This window comes from Orcinus orca, chromosome 4, assembly GCF_937001465.1.
Source record: "Orcinus orca chromosome 4, mOrcOrc1.1, whole genome shotgun sequence".
Classification (NCBI taxonomy): Eukaryota; Metazoa; Chordata; class Mammalia; order Artiodactyla; family Delphinidae; genus Orcinus; species Orcinus orca.
In genome coordinates, this window is record NC_064562.1 from 5,117,707 (window position 1) to 5,128,625 (window position 10,919).

The 10,919-nt window shown below is 40.2% G+C and overlaps 1 protein-coding gene across 1 annotated transcript in view; it reads right to left on the reverse strand.

Annotated features, from left to right (window-relative positions):
- Positions 1-9,197, reverse strand: part of C4H4orf45 (chromosome 4 C4orf45 homolog) — a 94,039-nt gene extending 84,842 nt beyond the window's left edge. The window contains exon 1 of the mRNA XM_049709041.1: positions 8,911-9,197. Within this exon, the coding sequence (XP_049564998.1) occupies positions 8,911-8,974 (64 nt within the window). The 5' untranslated portion in view covers positions 8,975-9,197. The remainder of the gene's footprint in view (positions 1-8,910) is intronic.
- Between the last annotated feature and the right edge of the window lie 1,722 nt (positions 9,198-10,919).

A 10,919-nucleotide genomic window follows, 5' to 3' on the forward strand; every position in this document is an offset into this window, starting at 1 on the left:
GTCAGGATGGCCAGCATTAGAAAGTCTACGAGGACTTCCCTGTTGGCACAGTGCTTAAGAATCGCCTGCCAATACAGGGGACACAGGTTCGAGCCCTGGTCCGGGAAGATCCCACAGGCCGCGGAGCAACTAAGCCCGTGCACCACAACTACTGAGCCTGTGCTCTAGAGCCCGCGAGCCACAACTACTGAGCCCGTGTGCCACAACTACTGAAGCCCACGCACCTAGAGCCCATGCTCTACCACAAGAGGAGCCACTGCAATAAGCCCTAGCGCTGCAACAAAGAGTAGCCCCCGCTCACCACAACTAGAGAAAGCCCACGCACAGCAACGAAAACCCAACACAGCCAAAAAAAAAAAAAAAAAAGTCTACAAACATTAAATGCTGCAGAAGGTGTGGAGAAAAGGGAACCCTCCTACACTGTTGGTGGGAATGTAAATTGGTGCAGCCACTATGGAGAACAGTATGGAGGTTCCTTAAAAAACTAAAAATAGAGTTACCATATGATCCAGCAATCCTACTCTTGGGCATATATCTGGAAAAGACGAAACGTCTAATTCGAAAAGATACATGCACCCCAATGTTCACTGCAGCACTATTTAGAAAAGCCGAGATATGAAAGCCACCTAAATGTCCATTGACAGATGAATGGATAAAGAAGATGTGGTACATATATACGGTGGAATATTACTCAGCCATAAGAAAGAACGAAATAATGCCATTTGCGGCAATGTGGATGGACCTAGAGATTATCATACTAAGTGAAGTAAGTCAGACATAGAAAGACAAATATCATATGATAACACTTACATGTGGAGCCTAAAAATATGGTACAAATGAGCTTATTTACAAAACAGAAACAAACAGGCACAGAAAACAAACCTATGATTACCAAAGGGAAAGTAGGGGCAAGAAAAATTTAGGAGTTTGGGATTAACAGATACACACTACTATATATAAAATAGATAACCAACAAGGACCTACTGTATAGCACAGGCAACTCTACTCAACATCTTGTAATGACCTATATGGCAAAAGAATCTGTAAAGGAATATATATGTATGTATAACTGAATGACTTTGCTGTACAACTGAAACTAACACACCACTGTAAATCAACTACACTCCAATAAAAAGAAAGTAAGGAAAAAGGTTAGGAGAAGCAGCTGAGATGACAGCTAACCTGACAGCCCTGCTTCCTGAAGCAGGCTTCTCATGTTGATTTCCTCACAGGTAGCACATTAGCACACAGAACTATCCACTAATCTTTGACAAAATAATTTTTTCAAGCCCTGTCTCAAAAGCAAAGAACATTTTTTGCTTAATCCTGAGCATTTCTCCCTGATTTAAGGAAGCGATACTAATGTAACCTACGAAGTGTCAACTTTGGAAAATCAAATCAAAGCCCAGAAAGTCTAATCAATTCTTCTCCTTTCGCTCTTACTTCATGCAATAAAGGTGTATATTGTCTTAAAAAACCCCAAAACAGAAAAATAGAGTATGAGACAAAGCTTGTCCTTAGAAGTCCTCTTCTACCGGGTTGGTTTAGATGCTTTTCAAAGTGATGCCAGCAACTAATATTTTTTTCCTGCGAGTCACATTGGTGATGATTCACATGATCAGTAATTTAAGGTAGGATTGACTTGAAACTGCTTTCACTTGTAGATAAATTATGATTCAGGCAAATCACACACTACGACTATAGAATAAAAGGCAGATTAGCCAAGTGTGTCAGGCCCATTAAAATGTGTAAGCTTTTGTCATGAATTAGTTTTTTAAAACGGGACGTATTTGCTTCCTGAATTATAGTGATGAGACTTAAGCTGAATTTGCAGGACTATTTGATTCTTTCTTCAAATAGGAAACCACTGGCATTTCTGTGTGAAGTCATTTTCTATTTTTAAAATAATTGAATTTGAGACATGACTATGAGTGTGACCGTTTCACAAGGCAAAAACCAAGATGAATAAATGGGTCTGAAACCCAGACTAATGGAGTGAGCTGTTCATAATCACATACATGTTTATGTACTTCTCCCATCACTAAAGCTTCATTCATCATATTGGTTTTTGGCCATTTCCTAGACAGTATTTCCAATTCTAATATATTTCTAACAGAAGTCCCATGTTGTGATCACTCCTTTATAAGGTGGAATTCTGCAATATTCCTGGTTTACATATGCAGATTTTCTAGTAGATCTATGATGGCTGAAAAAATATATTAATATATTTATTTAGTCAGTAATCTGGATATAACACACATAAATACATCATATAAACAAGAAGCAGGCAGAGGCTTCCGTCCTTCTGATCAAGGCTGTGTGACCTTGAGGTTAAAGCTGTGTGATCTCGAGCAGGTCACTTAGCTCTCTGAACCTCAGTATTGTCATCTGAAAAATGATGGGTTAAATTAGATTATCTGTTATGGTGCCATTTTGTTTTTAACATCTTTATTGGAGTATAACTGCCTTACAGTAGTGTGTTAGTTTCTGCTTTATAACAAAGTGAATCAGTTATACATATACATATGTTCCCATATCCCCTCCCTCTTGGGTCTCCCTCCCACCCTCCCTATCCCACCCCTCTAGGAACGTGCCTTTTTAATTTAACATCCCATAGTAATAATCCCATCAATCTCTCAATTTGGACCAAGTGGGAATTCATTTAAAAATCTGAATGAAAAAATGTATTTTTTAAATGTAATTTTGTAACTTTAAAGCAGCATGGGACCTGCAATTGGGTAAGCAGTATCATTTGTTTGCAAACAGATGTTGTAAAAATACATAACCATGCTCTAAAATACTTTAAGATCTCTTCAGAATTTTGTTTATGATATTAGTTTTCATAGTAAGACCTTTGTAATGCCAAAATAACATTATCTATAAAATCTCTTCACTATGTAATAAAACTTAGCAAAGTGATAATGAAACTTACATGAAAGAATAAGCCAGCAAATAAAATGTTTTAAAAATACAGACAATAATTTACCTTATCAGATTAAACTCATAGTTATCAAAAACATATGGATTATAAAAATAAAAACAGTTTGAGTTTGGTGGGATTGGCTGGGAAGTGACATAAAGGAACATTTTAGGATGATGAAAATATTCACGATCTTGATGTAAAAAGTAAAGGCATCAGTGTGTTCACTGTGTAAAATATTATCAAGCTGAACGCTAGACGAACATACTTACTAGAGTATATGTTACATATCAACTTTTTAAAAAGTTTTCAAAGTCGGACCCACTGACATTTGAATCTCTATCCCTTTATTAGTTGCAAAATAAATAAAATCTAAGATACATCCTTCATGGAGGAGACAATCTGTGCTCTAATTATGACAGTCAAAAGAAATGAGTAGGAGACAAAAGAAAACAAAGCACAGGGCGTAGTTTGTGGAGTGTCCAATGAGGTAATGGTCCTCCATTCCCACTTCTTCTACTTGACTCAAGGCCTTTGGAATTGGGTTTGTGTTTCCTTTCAATGTCACACTACACTCTGGGGACACCTGTGATGGATATTTAGATTAAATAAGATAACAGGATAACCTATAATGTTCTACATGCTTCTAGAAGACAGAAAACATCTTACTCCTGTTCATTTTTGTATCCTCCGAAGCTCGTGGACAACTTTTTAGTATTCAATAGGGATTCAATTTCTATTTGTTACATTGGATTTCAAATCTCTATGATAAAAATTTAGAATCAAATTTTTTTCTGAAATATGTTTTAAAGGGAAAAATATTAAAATTGGGTAGAAAAATAAAACTTGATGAGTGGTCAGATTAGTTCGGTAGTCACAGTACACTAAGTAAATATACAGTGTGAATGGTCTCACGGAATAATGGAATCTCACTAGAAATGAAAGAAATTGAAATTAAAACAATTATAGCTACCAATGATAAGTATGAGGAGTGTTACACTTATGGCAAAAAAGGGAAAATTTGATTTTAAAATTAAATTAGGCATTAACAAAAACACTATAAAACTCTTAAAAGTGCTCTGAAATCACCCTCAAAGTTGCTGCAAAATTTCTCAGCTATTTTCTCATCCTCTTATAATCTGGTTAGTTTTTCCTTACATATCAGCATTTGAGGTAATTGTTTAAACTATTTCTCATGATATTTTATTGTTTTTACATTAGTTATTAATAGTGACAAAATATTTTCTATGTTTTTATTGCAATGATGCAATATTTGACGTAAAATATGCAGCAAATCCACTTTTCATTTGCCTAACCAGGGTACATACCCACTTTTGCCAACACTTTTATAAGAACATGGACTTTCCATTGAGATCAGTTCCAAACTTGGAGGGAAAAGAGGCTAAGTTCCAATAACTTAGAAAGGTCCTAAGTGATGGGCCTTAGAGAAATTGACGTTGTAACATCTGACCTGCGTAAAAGTTAATGTGTGATGTGTTGACCACAGCAGCATTCAAGAAACAAGCTTCCCTAAAGGGTTGAACCTACTAAAATCAAGACTCAACAGCCAAATTCAATTTTCAGAAAATACAGAGGATAGAGGAACACGTTAAATGACATGACAGTAGCCACATCCAGAATGTTGGGTATTTCTACTGGATGACTGACACAATTTCTGCAACAAGAAAAAAAAAGAAGTCTATACCAGCTTATAAGACACCAAAAGAGACAACGCAACCAAATGCAATGAATGTGTGGACCTAGCTTGAATCTGTATTTTCACGATCAATCATAAAAATGCATTTTAGAGGCAATGAGGGAAATATTACCACGGACTAGTTATTACATAATGTCACAGGATAGGTGTTAATTTTGTTAGGTATGATAATATCAATGTGGCTATGTAAGAATATGTTCTTTTTTTTTTTAAGAGATGCACAGTGAAACATACAGGAGTGAAATAATATCAATAGAATATCTGGAATTCACTTTTAAATAGTTCAGCAAATGAAAAAGAAAAAAGCTATGTGATCAAATGTGGAAATTGATATAAGTAACAGGTAAGTGGGATATATTTTAAAAGAGTCATAACAAACTTTTTTTTTTTTTTTGGTACGCGGGCCTCTCACTGCTGTGGCCTCTCCCGTTGCGGAGCACAGGCTCCGGACGCGCAGGCTCAGCGGCCATGGCTCACGGGCCCAGCCGCTCCACGGCATGTGGGATCTTCCCGGACCGGGGCACGAACCCGTGTCCCCTGCATCGGCAGGCGGACTCTCAACCACTGCGCCACCAGGGAAGCCCCATAACAAACTTTTTAAAAGTTGTATCAAAAAAAGATTGATATATACCTCTCCATTATCAAAAATAAATAAAAATGGGGAACTTCCCTGGTGGTCGAGTGGTTAAGAATCCGCCTTCCAGGGCTTCCCTGGTGGTGCAGTAGTTGAGAGTCCACCTGCCGATGCAGGGGACACGGGTTCGTGCCCTGGTCCGGGAGGATCCCACATGCCGCGGAGCGGCTAGGCCCGTGAGCCATGGCCGCTGAGCCTGCGCGTCCGGAGCCTGTGCTCCGCAACGGGAGGCGCCACGGCAGTGAGAGGGCTGCGTACAGCAAAAAGGACAAAAAAAAAAAAAAAAAAAGAATCCGCCTTCCAATGCAGGGGACACAGGTTCAAACCCTGGTCAGGGAACTAAGATGCCACATGCCGCAGGGCAACTAAACCCGCGCGCCACAACTACTGATCCCACACGCTCTGGAGCCTGCATGCCACAATTAGAGAGAAGCCCACACGCTGCAACTAAGACCCAATGCAGCCAAATAAATAAATAAATATTTTAAAAATAAATAAGTAAAAGTGATTTTTAAAACTATTTGCAGGCTTTTAATACAAATACATTGTTCATAGTATTTTATACAATCCTCTGAAGTTCGTGGCCTCAACAGGAGTCTGTACCTTTCACCACCTAATTCCACTCTTTGTAAATATACCACAAGAAAATAACAGAAAGGGAAAAATAATTTACCCAAAAGTTTTCATGTAGCTTTACTATAAGAGAAAATTTGGAGACTAAATATAAAATACAGGAGAATATGAAGTTAATTATTTTGTATCAATATAATGAAAAACCTTAAACCTATCAAAGGTGACAAGAATTTGAGCTACGTAAATACATGAAACTAAGTACACACTGACATAGATTAGAAGAAATTTCAAGTATCAATTAAGACTCTTTCACAGTTGGAAGTGAGAGAAAAGCCAACCCAAACTGGCTTAAAGCGAAAAGGAAATCAATTAGCTGGCGGAAACGAAAACTTTAAAAGACAAAGGGGACTTCCTTGGTGGCGCAGTGGATAAGACTCCACACTCCCCATGCAGGGGGCCCAGGTTCAATCCCTGGTCAGGGAACCTGATCCCACATGCATGCCGCAACTAAGAGTTCGTATGCCATGACTCAGGAGCCCGCAAGCTGCAACTAGGGAGCCCTCCTGCTCAAATAAGACCCAGAGCAACCAAATAAATAAATAAATAGTATAAAAAAATAAAATAAAAGACACAAAAATCACCTTGATGGATCATAGATATAATGAAAACACCACACAGTAAAAACTTTTAGAAGAAAACAAGGAGAAAAATCTAGGGGACCCTGGAATTGGTTTTGAATTTTTAGATACAACATCAAAAGCACAATCCATGAAAGAAAAAAATGATTCCTTGTGCTTTACTAAAACTAAAAACTTGTGCTCTATCAAAGTCTATGTTAAGAAAATGAAACGACAAGCCACAGACCAGGAGAAAACATTTGCAAAACACTTATCTGATAAAGGACTTGAATCTAAAATATATACAGAACTGTTAAAACTCAACAATAAGAAAAAAAATTATAAAATAGGCAAACATTGTGAACAGACATCTCATCAAAGAAGATATACAGATGGCAAGTAAGTATATGATCATTGGTCATTAGGGAATTAAAACAACAGTGAGATGTAATTACATCCAGTTAGACTGGCTACAGGTAAAAACTAAGAAACACCAAATGCTGACAAGGGTGCAAAGCAACAGGGATTCTCGCTCTCTGCTTGCTGGTGGGAACACAAAGTGGTGCAGGCTGCTTTGGAAGACAGTCTGGCAGTTTCTTACAAAGCTAAACAGAGTCTCACCACGTGATCCAGCAATCCCATTGCTAAGTAAGTGTTTACCAAATTGAGTTGAAAACATACCCATGCAAAAGCCTTATAGAAGTTGTTTTTCAGAATTGCCAAAAACCGCAAGACACTAAGATGATTAGGTAAACAGTTATGATCCAACCATACGATGGAAGGTTATTCAGTGATAAAATAAACGAGCACTCCAAGCCGTGAAACGACATGGAGGAAGCCTCAGTGCCCACTGACACATGAAAGAAGCCAGTCTGCAAGGGCAACACACTGTGTGGTTCCAGCTCTAGGCCTCTCAGGTGAAGGCACAACTATGGAGACAGTAAGAGATCGGTGGTGCCAGGGTCTCAGGGAGAGAAAAGTGGGGAGTGTGTAGGTGAAGCACAGGGACATTTAGAGGGGTGAACCTGTTCTGTATGATACGGTCATGTGGGTACACGGCCTTACCAAGTTGTCGAAGCCTGTCGACTTCACAGCACAAAGAGGAAACCCTGATGTATACAATTTCAAAAAATCATTTAGGGAACTTATCTAGGAAACAGACACAGACTCACAGACACAGAGAACAGACTGGTGGCTGCCAAGGGGGAGGGGGGAGAGGGGAGGAATGGACTGGGGGGGGGGTCAGCAGGTGCAAACTATTACATACAGGATGGGTCAACAACAAGGACCTGCCGTAGAGCACAGGGAACTATATTCAATACCCTGTGATGAACCATCATGGAAAAGAATATAAAAAAGAATATACATGCATATGTATAACTGAATCACTTTGCTGTAAAGCAAAAATCAATACAACATTGTAGATCAACTATACTTCAATAAAATAAATTTTAAAACAATCATTTAGGAGTTTAGGGAACTCCAGGACAATTCAGACAGTGACAGGAGAATCTAACTGCATGACAGGTGTATGAAGCAGCCTCACTGGAGGGGCTGGGGCAAGGTCCCGACCCAAGTAACTTTGGAAACGAGCAGAGCCTGTAAGCCCAAGGGCAAGAGAACGTCAAGGAAGCACCGTACTCTGGTTGATAAGGTTTTCTCCCCTGGAGAACTGGTTAACGATTCTGATACGTGTATATACATATACTGAAAATTAAACAATTAAGTGAACGGACAGCAACGAGTGGGAGCCAGGCTTCTCATGATTGGAGGGGAATTTACAGATGAGCAAGCGGCATGCTTAAAAATAGGCTTGTGATTTGAAAATATAAAGGAAATGAGATTAAACGTGGTTTATTCCTCACAGACATCACAATTAGTCATATTCTATTTAACTACACTTTTTTAAACTGAAGTATAGTTGATTTACAATGTTGTGTTAGTTTCAGGTATACAGCAAAGGGATTCAGTTATACACACACATAATTGCACACACACACACACACACCACCCAAATCACTTAAAGCAAGCTGAAGGAACAAGATGCCAGCCGACAATTTTACTGAGCTTACTACACGTCCTGCTCAAATTTTTATCAACCAAATATGTCAAAGTGTATAAAAATGCAAGGAACTTAAATCAGTAATAATGAAAATTTGATCACAAGTATACTTTTTATCAACATCGGAGCAGCCCCCATTACACAAAACATAAACTTTATGATACAAAAATATTCCTTTGTGGAAGTTAGCTCAGATGTCGTGAGAACGGGAACAGCTGTTCACGGCAGCTTGGTGTCGACGCCCAGACTGAGTGCATAAGAGTAACAGAATCGTGTAAAATAAACATGTTTCTTTCGTTCTCATGTCCATTGTCACGTGAGCATCATATAGGTGAGGGGTAAAGAAAGCTTAACTCTCCTTGTGAAAGACACTCAAAAGCCCTTTACCTGTAAAAACCATCCGCCTCCCCACTATGGTCGGTACTGGCTCTTGAAAGGATACACCTGCCATGGTTGTAGCTGTGCTACTGGATTTTCTTTCTCAGCTTCCTCACACCAGTTTATCTGCACCAGAAACAGCCAAAGACTCTGCTGTCTCTCCTCTCCCTGTCTGTGACCCGAACTAGGTGGTTGCTAGGGACTCTTTATGACAGGAAGGCAGGGTGTTCCTTCTAACAGCTCAGTGTTCCAGCCTCCAGGAACAGACAAGACACAGCTGTAGCATCCCCAGGAGCGGCATCCAGTCTTTTCCTTACCTGTCAACATCAAGTCCAGAAGAGACCTGTTCAGGTTCTAGATCTAGAGCAGCCGTACGTCCCCACAGACCTGGCAGCCTCAGTCAACACTGTCTTCCAACATATCCCAAGGAATGTTCTGCAGAGGGCTGTCACTGCACAAACCGAACAGACAAAAATCACAAACCACGCTTAGAGGCATCTGAGAAGCCCTGGCTAGATAAAATACAATTAGAAATTATATTTTAAATGAATAAGATCATTGTTTATGCATTTTTCCCAGCCCCGTATTTCAACACGTCCTTAAACACAATCTGTACCTTGGTCATATTAATCTATCTGTGGTTCCCATCACGTGTGATGCTCTTTCGTTCCTCTGAGCCTTTACCCATTCATTTGCTCTTCCGATAATGTTCTTATGTGAATATTTCTGTCCTCTGAGAGTCAGAGCCCGTGCCTCCTCTCCCAGGAGGATGCCTGCAGACAGAGCTGACCACTGGCTCCTTCACGCCCCTTTAACTTCTACGGCGTCTTGTTTATACCTACCTGTTAAACTGCTACCACGTTGTTTCAATTATCTATTTTGTCCGCCTCCCTACTAGAATCTCACTCCCAGTTCAGGGGAAAAGCATCTTTATTCATATTTCAATTTCCAGAGACTGTCATGCAATAGATGCTTAAGAAATGTTTGTGAGATGAATAAATGAACCAACAGCTAATTCCAGCCTGCCCAGAAATATAATATTGACCACCTGATAATCCATGGAATATAAATTCTAACAGCAATTTTGAATTCAACCTTAAATATATGGAGTTCTTTACTGAAAGTGTAATGCCTTTTGTTTGTTGAGAGAAATTACAGTAAAAACACTCTACATTAACTATGAAGAGGGTTGCTAGCCTGGTGGCAAAGGGATATAACCCCCAAGTCCCCCTCCAAGGAAAGACTTGTGCCCCAGCTGCAGGAAATACCATCAGTAGACAGCCTGCAGCTGTCAGCTCCTTCAGGGGCTGCTTTAGCTGCAGCGGGCTGTGTCCCTCTCGTGGTGTCTCTCTCTGAGGCAAGCCCTCTCGGGGCAGCATGGTCAGAAGACTCAGTAAGGTGAGGGGATAAAGTCCAGATGTTTCCACCTGCCATGGGACCATTTTTCACCCGGTGAGCGGAGGCTTTGTTGAGCCCTCACCACAGTTCGGCTTCTTCCTCTGCCCAATCCTGCTTCAGTCTCTTTCTGTTCACAGGCATAGATCCCAAATAACCATCTTGCCCCCCACCAACTCCTGGAGGGCATGACTTGTGGCGGCCAGACAGCACAGATGTGTAACAGGGAAGGGCAAACCTGCTTCCGCATCAGGTCTATCCCTGTAGCTCTAAGCCTTGTGCTCTGTTGCCTGTGCTGAGTCCTGCGGGCTCTGCACCTTGTGAAACAATGTTGCCTCTAGCCTGAAATATACAGGAGAGCCTATTCTGAAGGCTCTGACCTTTAAGGGTAAAACACTTTTCCACTCATACAGAGACAAAATGTTGCAGAACAGAGAATAACAGTTGTGAACAAAGGATTCCGGCACCAAGATGTTTCCAACAATCAGCCCCGCCCACTCCCATTTTAGTATAAAAGCAGCCTGACTGCTAAGTTGGGGCAGGTGGTTCTTGGGGACACTAGTCCCCCATCTTCTCCGGCTTCCTGAACAAAATCTCTATTCCTTGCCCCAACACCTTGTGTC